Here is a 12,016-nt window from a genome sequence, read left to right on the forward strand (position 1 = left end):
CAACGTCGTGGAAACGCTTAACCAGCCCGCCGTGATTTGCTCCCCTCGCCGCAGATTTTCCGGGGAAATGTGGACAACAACGCCCCTTCAGCAAACTCCTTCACGCCTCCTATTGAAGCGCAGTACGTCCGCATCTATCCCCAGGTCTGCAGGAGGCACTGCACTCTGCGCATGGAGCTGCTGGGATGTGAACTTACAGGTGGGTTCCTCCTGCCGACTCCTCCTCAACAGGTGCCACCTCAACGTTGTGTCTTTGTCTTCAGGCTGCTCCGAACCGCTGGGGATGAAATCCGGTCACGTTCAGGATTACCAGCTCACAGCGTCAAGCACCTTCCGGACGCTCAACATGGACATGTTCACCTGGGAGCCGGGCAAGGCTCGTCTGGACAAGCAGGGCAAGGTCAACGCCTGGACCGCGGGCCGCAGCGACCAGTCCCAGTGGCTGCAGGTCAGCTCAGTCTGTTTCATTCCCCCGTCACCCCTCGCTCGCTCTCGTTTCTGCCGCCGCTCGGCAACTGTGTGCGTCCGCTCCAGGAACGTGAATCGTATTGCATGACAAAGGATTGGATGGAACCTCGACTGGAAGGACTTTGTTGACGTTCACGGTGCCAGTGGTGAATGGATTTCAGTCTGGTTAACAGGTTCTCACTGTTGTGCGCCAGAAGCCCATTTGATTCAGAAGCCAAACACCCACGCCGCCGTTGTTGGACCCATCCAACCACTGCTCTGTTTGGCGTCTGTCCAGACTCTCTGTCTCTGTTAAAGCAAGCCGACATGAGGGTTTGCATGGCAGCATCTGCGCTCACGGCTGGTTATTGACAAGAGGGAGGCAATCAGAGTGTGTGGAGTGTGTAGTGCTCTATGGCTGTGGGCTCCGCCACTGAAGTAGGGCTGCATGTGCTGACTCAGGGCCTCCTGCACGATCCTGCACGTGGATACGGCAGAGGTCCCGGTTCCCTTCCGTCACGCTCCTTTGTGAGCTTGTCAATCAGACACCTTCACTGTGGCCTCCAGCCATCAAGAGGACTCCTCGTTGCTTCAACTGTGTGTGTGTGTGCGCTTGATCGGTTGGAACAAAAACCTGTACCGCCCCCGCCCTTTGAGGATTGTATTGACTGCAGGGTTGTCCCCAGGACTTCTTTTGTCTCAGCGGAGGGGGTGTGTCTCCACTGTGACACCAGAGTACATCCTTAACGGTCCTCCTTAAGGGTCCACCTTAAAAGGCCGAGTCCTCCTCAGACGAGGGTGAGGCAGCGCTGACGTTGAGTCACACTTGACTCCATGTTGACAAGAACAGCGGAACACTCGCCCTAGACTGGCACGATCTCGCCGTCCAGGGCCAAAGACTGTAGACTATCAAGACTATCATTTGCTGACTGTAAAGCCAGTAAACTTCTGACCAAACAGTGTTGCTGCTGGTCTGGCTGCTGATCTGCTGACTGGAACTCGGGTGAGACATGTATTTCATTCCACGGGGAGGTGAGCAGTGAGATCCCTGTGTCGGAGGAGGAGCTGAGCAAAATGGCTGGCTGTGGGTGAAGGTCAACTTGCTGCTGTAAGATGGAAGAAAGGAGCCAGTGAGCAAACCCTGAGTGACACTGACCAAATCAGAGGGTGAAGACGAGGACGGAGAGCAAGTCCAAAGCTCTCTGACCTTGGTATTCATGCAGCTATTGAAAAGGCCTGTAAATGAGTCTTCCATGTTCTACCATCGGACCGTTGCCATGGCAACGGAGGGAATTTCAACAACATTGTGTTCAAACCCTAGAGATTAATGGGATTAATCAGCCTTAATGGCTCATTAAGTTTTCTATTAATCAAGAGAAATGGTTCACATTTAAAGCTGGGCGCCTCTCACCGGCCCAGGCTTGAGCAAATGTGTCTCTGTTTCCTGGTCCACTTTCTCTGCCTGTGACCAGCTGTGATGGACTGGAGAGTGGAGTCCAACCCTGCCTGGATGTCAACCTCCCAGTTCTCCTGGGGTTTTCTGTCCGCCCTGGCCGGACTCTCCCGGGCTCAGCGCCGAGCGTGGACGAGCAACCATGTCCCCCACTCCCGGGAACAAGTCCATGTTTTTGTCCTCCAACAGATCAGCGGCTCAGGCCCGGGGAGTGGCGCCCCGGGTGTTTTAAATGCTGCCGCTGGAGACGGCTACACTGAAACCCGCTGACTATCAGGTCGAGCCCACTCTGGCACCAGTGTCCATCTCTAGTCTCTAGATTATTTGGTGCGTGATCCGTTAGCAAAGAGCCCGTGAGCAAGGTCCATTTTGACCAACGCCCGGATTCAGGATGGAAATGGACTCATCTTTGAGCTCATACAAGATGCATGTTCTGTCAACTAAAGCTACAATTTCAGCCCTTTGTTTTTTTGTTCTTCCGAATTCGTCCTGGAAACAGACTTGAAATCGTCGAGCAATCCACACAGTGTTATTGCCACCCTCCGTTTTCACTGCAAACAGACGATGAAAATTTAACACCGGAGTCTGTCAAGATGTTTTCAAGTGGGCAGCCGGAGCTGTCAGGCTGAGGCTTCCATCTGGCGTGAGCAGATGACTTGATGATGCACATTAACTTATCTCCACTCATGAAAGGGAAAAGCAGACGCTGCTTTCAGTTGTGCGAGTTGTCTGTGTTCATGCAACATGTGTCGCGCTAAACCACTGCTCCTGTGGGGACACAAGGGAGCAGTCCTGTTAGGAGCCAGTGAAGCAGTCACACAACACCCTGCTGTCAAGTTGATGTCATGACACGACACGTTGATCGCTGAATTTCAGGGCTGTGATAATCACCGATGCTCCCAAACACTGCAGCATCTGATGGCTCAGTACTGTGTGGTTGTTAAAGCTTGCTGTATCCATGCCTGCTAAGTGCTCCGGCCGCTGGTTCACACCGTCCGCTGCTGTGCTGACCAACATGGTGGCCGGATCTCAGGAGACACGACCGGCGCCCTGGCGAGTGGACAACTTTGTTGAAGGAAGATGGTCTTGTGTTTTGGAGGCAGCTGTTTCAAACATGGCCGGCTTCCTGCCGGCGCACAGCCTTCTGCCTTTGGCATTGTCAGTGTCCCCCTCATGAATCCAGTGCGACCGCTGTGTGTGTAGGGGCGAAGGTCGGGCGTGGACCCCGGGCCGAGCGCTTCCCCTGGTGTCGGGCTCCATCAAGGCACAGTTCCTGCTGGCGTGTGCTTCCTCGTCTCTGAGTTATGGTGCCACCATACTTTATTACCTTGCCTGCGCATCACAGATCTGTTTCCCACTTAACGCACTGCTTCCTGTCTGACAGGGCGTCTGGCAGCTGAGACAGCTTGGCCCGATGAGCTTGCTGAAGCTGACTCCGTCTATAAATGGATTGTTGCCTTCTGTAATGAACGCTCCCCCGACTGGGCCGTCACAGGCCTCGAACGTGGTCCTCGCCACGTGTCAGGACGTCTGAACGCACTGCAGTGAGAGTCAAGCTCAGGGCATTTGGAGGTCCCTGAAGGCATCAGGCCTGCAGAGTCAGACATCAAGCTCCTTCAACTCAGCTGCTGCTGCTGGAAGTGCTTCAAGATGCAACAGTGTCTGGCTGCTTCAGGGGCCTCTGTCAGACGATGGGCAAACAACAGTGGCTGCTGTGCAGAAGCGCTGTCCGGCAGGAATAATGTCCCTGGCCTCTTCAAGCAAGCGTCTTCCGCAGCAGCACTTCGAGCAAGACGTTGGAAATGGAAGTGACGAAAGTGGTAGTTCAGGTCAGAAGCAGCGCTTTACTGACTCCTGTGGTGAGGGATCACAGTGTGCACTGCGTGCCCTGCGCAGAGCAGGAAGCCGCCCAGGATAGCTGGTGCCTCTTGCCCTCTGTAGCTGGGATGGGCTTCAAAGTCCAATTCAATAAGGGGAAGGAAGCAAGCAAAGCTTCATGCAAAATACAGCCATGAAGACGAGGCCGTAATTCTCTCCGCTGCCTCCTCCTCCACCTGGGCGTCTCAAACTGAAGAGGCGCTGTGGGCACCGCGACACGATGGTGAGCCGACTCTTCGCCTGGAATGATCGGCTGTGAACTGTTCAGCAGCTTTGGCTCACCTTCTGCTTCTCTTGGAGCAGGTGACGTCTCATTTGCTGCGTTAGCACATGCTCACTTGTCAGTAGTGACTGGGTGACAGAAGAGAAGGATCCTCACAGAAGAAGAAGACGCAAATAAACGAGAATAAAGCATACGAATAAGCCAGTGCATGGTCACAGAGATGCGCTGGTGGCTGTGAAGACACACTCTGTGTAGTGAGACTCTGTCCACCTGCTCTCATTCCAACTGTCTCAAAGAGCCTCAAAACAAACTGGGCTGGAAAGAGGCTTGGAGCAGGTGGATTTGTCTGCGTCTGGAGTGGAGTACATGACGCCTTTGTTGCTATGGAAAAGGTGTCGCGGATAATGATAACGGATACTGTGTGGACTGAAGTCTGAAAAAATGGCAGCGGACGATTAAGGGACATCTGTTTTGGGGGTGGAAGAAACGGAAATCCGGATTCTGTCCGCCCAGTGACGCTCTGTGATGACATCATCTCATGGCACGTCATGACAAGTGGATCCTGGCGTGAAGTGGCATTTTCACTGGGAAAGATTCGGATGTGGAAGCTCTGGCCCTCGATCTAGTTCCGTCCAATGAGAAGCTCTGGCCGTGATGAAGTGCATGATGGTTGGTGACGGTTGATCCGTCTGACTGGAGCGCTGCGCTCCGGCCAACATGGAGGTTCTTGGGTGGGATACACGTGTGTGTGTGTGTTGTCATTAGCCTGAGAAGCCGCCCCGTCTCTTTCTCTGCCTCGCTCCCAGCATCCAACGCTGGATGTTTTATCTCTGGATGACTGATTCATGAGTCTGCAGCGGCTGTAATCACAAGATCTGCTGGAATCCTAAGGAGTGGGTGGGGTTGGTTGGGGGCGCGGGGGGGGGTGCTGCTGGTTCCAGTGTGTTGTCAAGCCTCTGCTCTGCTCTGTACATCAGCGCCACCCTGTGGCAGCCCAGGTGACAGCAGCTGCAGAAACTCTCTACTCTGGTCTTCATGTCGCTGCTAGCAAAACAGCTTTGCTCTCACTGACCCTCACCGCACTCACATCAAGTGTTGCTGCCATCTTGGCTTGGGCCACGCCCCAATAGGATGCAGGGTCATTTATCGTTATAAATAGGAGTTGGGCGTAAAAACCTGCCACTCCGAAGCAAAACTCTCCTGTGGCACCTGTCTGTCCGGTGAAGGAGTCCCAGGGTCGGCTACAGTGGTGCAGTGCAGTCGGCTCCATGCATCAGTTGCCTGATGACGGAGGGCGACGTGGAGCGACGCTGAGCCCAATCTGAATTGAGAAGGTCCAGCTCTTCTTCAAGCAGCACATCCAAAACATGGCTTCAGGTGCTGAAGATGAGCAGTGGACTGAACGGCATGTGTTCAGTCGTCTGCTGTTGTTTTTACATTGTGTCAGTTCATGCTGGACTTTTACACTTTTCCCTGTTGTTTGAGTGCACTGATGTGCACATGTTCAGCCCTTTTAATTATCCTTCTAATATTTCTTATTTCAAATAGTTGCTCTTCAGTATTCTTCGCATTATTATTTGTTTTTTTCATTTTATTTTGTATTGACTTCCTCAGTTGAATGAGTATGAAGCCATGGTCACCATCTTTTAGCCTGTAGTTCATCACAGTGTAATTCATCACAGAGCAGAGACGAGCCACAAGTGCAGCCACAGTAGACAGTAATGGCATCAGAGCTGTGAGCTTCTCTCGCTCTGACCATCAACAGGCGTCGGAGCAGCAGTCTCGCTCTCCATGCCTGAGAGTCATAAGAGTCATTCCTTGCGTCTGAAGCTCTGCAGATGTGGCTCCACCTGCTGAAGGAGCTGTGAATCCATTCCTCTCGTCTGTTCCTGCAGCCGCTGAGAGTCGGTGACTAGCTGGACAGAGGCTCCATCTGTGTCATGGCGTCTTAGACGTCCAGGTACAATTGTTTGTGCTCTAATGCACCGGATTGGGTTGGAGAAAAGGAAGCTCCATCTGCTGGCTGGTGTCAAATAGGCGTGACATGTGAGAGTGATGAGCTCTTCCAGCGGTCACGGCTTTTCATTTGTGCTGAGAGACAGCGACGCAGAGGTGGGAATGAATCACGCCCTGAAATGATGAAAGGGAGTCACGTTCTTCCTGGAGGACTGTGTTTTGACGCCTCATCCAGCTCCAGCACAGAAGCAGGCAGAGACGCTGGGAAGACATTTTTCAAAGCAGAAAATCAACTTGCCTTTGCAGACAAGTGAGGAAACCAATGTTTATTCTGTGGTTGTAGCGTCGGCAGATCGGAATGATCTTCATCCTCAGCCTCTGCTCGAGTGTTCTCAGCGTCACTGCTAGCTTTCCTCGAGGGTGGGGTTCACTGGGGCTTTTATGCAAAACAATTCCAGAGGTTTGGGCGGGAAACGGCGAGCACTGCCGCCTCTCCAGCCCAGTCCAGGACCGTCCTGGGGCGAGCTTGCATTCCTGCTGAGGCAAAGACCCTGGACGCACGGAAGACGCGTGACAGACCTGCCGGGTCATTCGAGTCCACCAAGCCCATCTGCTGCTCTCACACGCGCCACAGGTGAAGCCAGAGAGGCCCCCACTCTGGGCGGGATGCCTGCGTGTGTTCCTGCACGCGCTCCGTCCTTCACGCGGCCCAGCCAACTCCACTCGCACTCAAGAACACGTGTAGCGTGTTGGGCTCGTGACGGTTTACTTCCCGCGTTATGCACCGCTGCTGGGGATCATTAAGGAAATGGTGGGTGCAGTTTCTTACCACCCTCTTTCACCCGTAGCTTGGTAAACATGCCATTCTCTTTGGATATGAAGCTCATGTCCACCACTGCGGCGGTGTCCTTGCTGTGCCAAGCCTCAGCTGCACACAGCCTCACCTCAGTGGTCGGACTGGCCAGAGAGCCGGCCTCCTGCAGGCCCATTGGACATCCAGGAAACGTCCTGGCAGCCTGGAGCCTCCACCCAGCCGGTGGCCCGTTGGAGTGGTACTTTTATGGCAAGCCAGTGTGGCTCTGGGCAGCAGGGGGTTTAGCCCCTCTGACGTCTGGCCACCTCTTCGCCTTGATATAGTCTCACGGTTCACACCATGGAGCCTCCGGACGCCATGAAGCTCACAGCAAATAAGATGGAGTTCCATGGTAACTGCCAGGATATCATGTCACACTTGTCAACCGCCCATCACACACATTACACACCGGTAATGTAATGTGTGTGTTCGTGTCAAGTTCCAACATCCTGCAGGTGAAAAGTCGCCGCAACATCAAGTCAACTCCATCCCAGAACTTGTGGGTTTTGCTTTCGTCAGGTATTTACACCTGTTTGATTGTGATTGGTTGGGAAGCCAAAGGTTTGTGTTGTGTTTGTGTTCAGGCAGGTGAGATGCGGCCTGGACAGCTCTCCTACAGCAAGTGCAGCCGTGAACCAGTGAGAACAGCACAACACCACAGCCCTTTATTGACTTGTCTTGGTAGAGCGGACTTGCTCAGGTCCAGTTAGTGAGCCATGGTGGCCTGTGAATGGCTGAGCCGGGCCATTAAGGCTGGACCAGTCCACCTCTCTTACGGTTCATAACTGAGCGGCTCCTCCCCAGGACGACCCTCCACACGCTGCTGGTGTGAATCCAGCACCTCAGATGAACCTTACTGAGCAGCTCCAGGGGGCTGGAATGTACCGATTTCTTTGGGGTAGTTATTGAACTTCTGATGGTGAGCATGTTCCTGAACTCATGTGCGAGACTTTCAGACACGTAGTCGAGGCAGACCGGCTTAGTGGCGCAGGAAGAGACGTGCGAGCGGAGGGACACTGGAACACCCGACTTCGAAGGCTCTAACTGTTGCAGTGCGGCCGTGTACCATTCTGTGTCAAGCTGGGTGAGAGGGCTGTCGCGCTGAGTCTTGCTTTACTGACAAGTTCCATTGACCTTTCGTCACGCGCGACACAACAGCCAGACATGGCTAGCACTGAGAACGTACCTGCCTGGGCACGGAGCTAAGAGGCAGGAGTGGCCATGCATGCTTTGGGACTGTAAATGGCTCGGTCCTCCTTCACACGCAAGTGAACTCTTACAGCGTTGTGTCTGGATTTGACTCCCCGTTTCCCTCACAGATATCCCGTGCGCGTTGCAGCTCATTCGAATGGGCCGTCATTCCCACGTGTCCCCACCTCTTCGCTGCCTGAGCTGGTGAAGGAGGTGAGCTGAGGCTCCCTCACTCGCTTCTGTGTGTAAACAATGGGCCTTCAGGCTGACTTTTCCCCGTCGTACTTGAGTGTAAGCAACGCGCTTCATCCTGTGTGGATTAAATTTTCTACTTTGGCTGCAGATGTGATTTCGGTGCAGAACTGTGCAGCAGCCTTTGATTCGATGCCTCTAATGCACCCGTCTGCACTGAGTCATAAGCCTTTTGGCTTTAATTTGATCCAGTTAGTCAACTTTCCTTTATTTTCTCATTTCACTGACCAAGTTGGAGCTAGTCTGAGCAGCCCAGCGACTCAGCCTCTTCCTCGGGGAGCGGAAGGTCGTCTTGTGCCTGCTCCAGGTCAGCGCTGGCCTGGCTCTCTCCCTCTCATGTGAGCTCTGAGCAAACACTCTGACGGAGGAGGTGTGGCCGTGTGTGGAGCCTGGGATGAAAACAGCTGTCTCCAGCTCGTCTCCTCTTCGAATGAGAGGCTGAGCCAGGAACCGGCTTCACTCGTGCCCAGCTGTCCGGCAGACGCGGTGGTCTTTGGGAGGGTTTTCAGGAGCAGCCGTTGTTGTGTGGGGCTGCAGAGCCTCCAGTCCTGGAGCAAGTCTTGCTCCCAGGGCTGCTCTCACTCATTCATCTTGGCATCCTCATCTGCTCTGGGGCCACCGGGGGCCACCTGTCATGGCACTTGCAGTTTCTCCGCTGGTGGCTGGCCTTCTTTCTTGCGGCGCAGCCGACCGTTTGGGTTGACGATGACCTGGACACTCTGCAGCTGCAGGATGATCGTCACGCTCGGTCCAGATCGGCCGGGCCGCCCCTTCCCTCGGCCTCCTGCATGCGTAGACTTGGTTGTCACGTCGTTGTAAACAGAAAAGAGCTGCTGCTACGTCGTCACAACTGCTCCACACATCCACCCACTGAAAAAGAAACCCGCTGCCTGTCTTTCTCCAGGCTTGTGGCAGGAGTCCGCTCTGGTTCTGGCTCGAATCATTTTTCAAAATGACATACTTCATCTGTGTTTTCAATGGCAAGTCATCAATATGCACCAGTCCCACACTGCACTGCGACAGTTTATGAGCCAGAGGTTGGAATCATTTGAACCTCACCTCCGCACTTGTTTCCTGCAGCTCATCCACAGGCTGCGTTCGGCTGCTCGGTGGAACGTTGCTGGGACACTATTGAATGAACACATGAGTGTTGACTTCAATCGCATCACTAAAGTTTGCTCGTCACTTCCTGCTCCGCTTCAAGCCTCCACAGACAGACAGACAGACAGACAGACGCAGAACGCTGACATTACCTGGCCATGACTTTACGTCTTGAGTCCACTGGTTTGTCACTGACTCGACAGCAGCTTTCCTCGGTGCTGTTGCAGTCACCCGACCAGAAGGGGTCAGTCCTGCTCGTGACCACAGAGAGGAGCGATGCGACGCCCGTGGGTCCATGTGGGCGCTTGCCTCATCACCCTCACAGCATCAGTGTGACTTCATCAGGATTTATCCGGAGTGGAACTGACCTTTGAACAGCTCTTTAATGGAGCACTAACTGCGCGTGCTCCCTCAGTGAGTGGAGCTGAGGATTTCACCGGGACGTACCTGTGTGTGGGGATAGACCTGGAGTCCATCATGGCCCTTCTATCACAGCGTTGGAACTGTGGAAGCTGAGCCATCGACCTCTCGATTGGCATCTATTATTCACTGAGCATCACCGAGCGCCAAGGCCTCTCAACAGGCCTCCTTCTGTCCGCAGCTCATCTGAAGGCTGCGCCACTCAGGTGACCGTACGGCAGCTTCGGCAAGTAATGGAAGCTGAAAATGTCAGTGGAAGCAGGCGCTTGTGTGTCCACGGCCCGGCATCTGTGCGCTGTGAACTGTGTGCAACAGATCAAACCCTATTAAAAATGAAGTCAAATGGAGCTGTCAGGAGCTGCTGCTGCAGCTTGTGTTGTGCCCAGGCTCAGCTCCCTGCCAGGAACAGGAGCGCTTCCTGTGCCTGCGTGTGGACTCGGACCATGTTGTCATGTTTTCACATCAGTGCTTTGTTCCCTCAGGTGGACCTGCTGGTGCCCACCAGGATCACAGGCGTCATCACCCAGGGAGCAAAAGACTTTGGCCACGTCCAGTTTGTCGGCTCATACAAAGTTGCCTACAGCGATGATGGAGACCGGTGGAACGTTTATCAAGATCAGAAACAGGGGAAGGACAAGGTAAGACCCCAGCGATGGGCTGTCTCCACCACTGGAGGGGGCGGGTGAGCGTACCACCTCCATGGAAGAGTGGAGAAGTGGCTGGCTCACTGACTCTGACTGAAGACGGTGTGGGACGTCTCTCCTGGAGTGGCTGATCCAAAAGCTGAGTGCAGTCCTTCAACGTGTCCATTAGATGGTGGCTGTGTTTGGCAACTTCCACTGAGGATGGGTTTATAGTCGCCGAGCAGCAGGGCAGGAAATCACTCCCGCCACTGGGCTGAGTCTTTTTTAACTTGCGTTGTTGTTTGATGAATACAAAACAGTTTTATCTCATTCAGATTCACGTTCACGTCACCGTGCAGTGGCTCTTCTTCGGGTGCTCAAGTGAGTGCTTCCTTCTGTCCGCCTTCAGTTTTCTCGACCAGAAAATGTTTATTCATGATTATTCTTTATATTCCCTGGGGAAGTGACGCTGGAAGGTGGATGTAGGGGGCGGGGTCTGGGCAGAGGATGGTGGCTGGGATGGACCCCAGGCAGTGAGTTGTGGACCACGAGGTGCAGATGATGAACTTGCTCTGAAATGATAGTTGTTGCATTCATATGCAGTCAAAGGAACATTTCCAGTCTCATCGGCGGTGAGGCTGCGTGTAGCTAATGAGATGCTCCCAACACACACGTACCGAGGGTGAAATTCTCAGGCAGCTGGTGAATAATGTATGGCTCTGGTCCAAAGAAAAAGTGCATCAGCAGACGAAGCCCGTCCAACTCTGAGGCAGCCCAGAATAGAAGCCAGCCGAGAACGTGTGGTGTGAAAGTGTCAAGTTGGGATTGGGTCTCTTCCGTCTCCGCGCCTTTTGCTGAGCTCAGTCTCTGGCGCTGCTGCTCCCGCCTTCTCTGATCTGATCAGAAAGAGACGTCCACCTGGCTGTTCGCTTCACAACTTCACAGTCTTGTGTACAGCCCTTCAACTGACACGTCTTTCTGTGGGACAGGAGAGAGGGAGAAGGTCGTGGCAGCTCTGCTCCCTAGTTACAGCTGAAGCTCAGTCCCAACCTGTGCTCTGTCTGTCCCGCTCTCTGTCCCTCTCTCTGTCTGTCCCTCTGTCTGTCTATGCCTGTCTGTCTGTCCATCCATCTCTCTGTCCCTCTGCCTGTCTGTCTGTCCATCCATCTCTCTGTCCCTCTGCCTGTCTGTCTGTCTTGCTAGCTAACTAATTCGCTAGCTAGCTACTGTAACTGGCTAGTTTAAAGTTTATATGTGATATTTATGTGGTTGAAGTTGATCATGACTATTATGATTAAAATGAGCAATATCAATAACAGTATCATTATTATTATTAATAAAAACCCCAGGCCTAGTGAGAGGCCCAATACTGAGCAGGTATTTCTGCCGGGCTGCGTCAGCACTGCTGTTAAAACACCCTTCAGTGTGGAGGTCGGACGTGGAGCAGCTGAGGACCTGGGTGGAGGAGGAACTGTGAGCAGCGCCTGTGTTTCCAGAGCACCCAGCACTGTGTGTGTGTGTGTGTGTACTGGCTCTGAAGGAAGGGCGTGTGCACCCACCCTTCTGAGGGAGGAAGGGGCCCAGGGGCTCTTCACGTGTATCATTCTTCAAGGTGTTTC

The 12,016-nt window shown here is 53.6% G+C and overlaps 1 protein-coding gene across 2 annotated transcripts in view; it reads left to right on the forward strand.

Annotated features, from left to right (window-relative positions):
* edil3a (EGF-like repeats and discoidin I-like domains 3a) overlaps nt 1–12,016 on the forward strand; it is a 61,802-nt gene that overhangs the window by 45,703 nt on the left and 4,083 nt on the right. For both annotated transcript variants that reach the window (XM_053870133.1, XM_053870134.1), the window contains 3 exons: nt 55–199; nt 264–448; nt 10,257–10,412. In XM_053870133.1, coding sequence (XP_053726108.1) covers nt 55–199; nt 264–448; nt 10,257–10,412 — 486 coding nt within the window. The remainder of the gene's footprint in view (nt 1–54; nt 200–263; nt 449–10,256; nt 10,413–12,016) is intronic.

The sequence above is a fragment of the Synchiropus splendidus genome, chromosome 7, assembly GCF_027744825.2.
Source record: "Synchiropus splendidus isolate RoL2022-P1 chromosome 7, RoL_Sspl_1.0, whole genome shotgun sequence".
In the NCBI taxonomy this organism is placed as follows: domain Eukaryota; kingdom Metazoa; phylum Chordata; class Actinopteri; order Syngnathiformes; family Callionymidae; genus Synchiropus; species Synchiropus splendidus.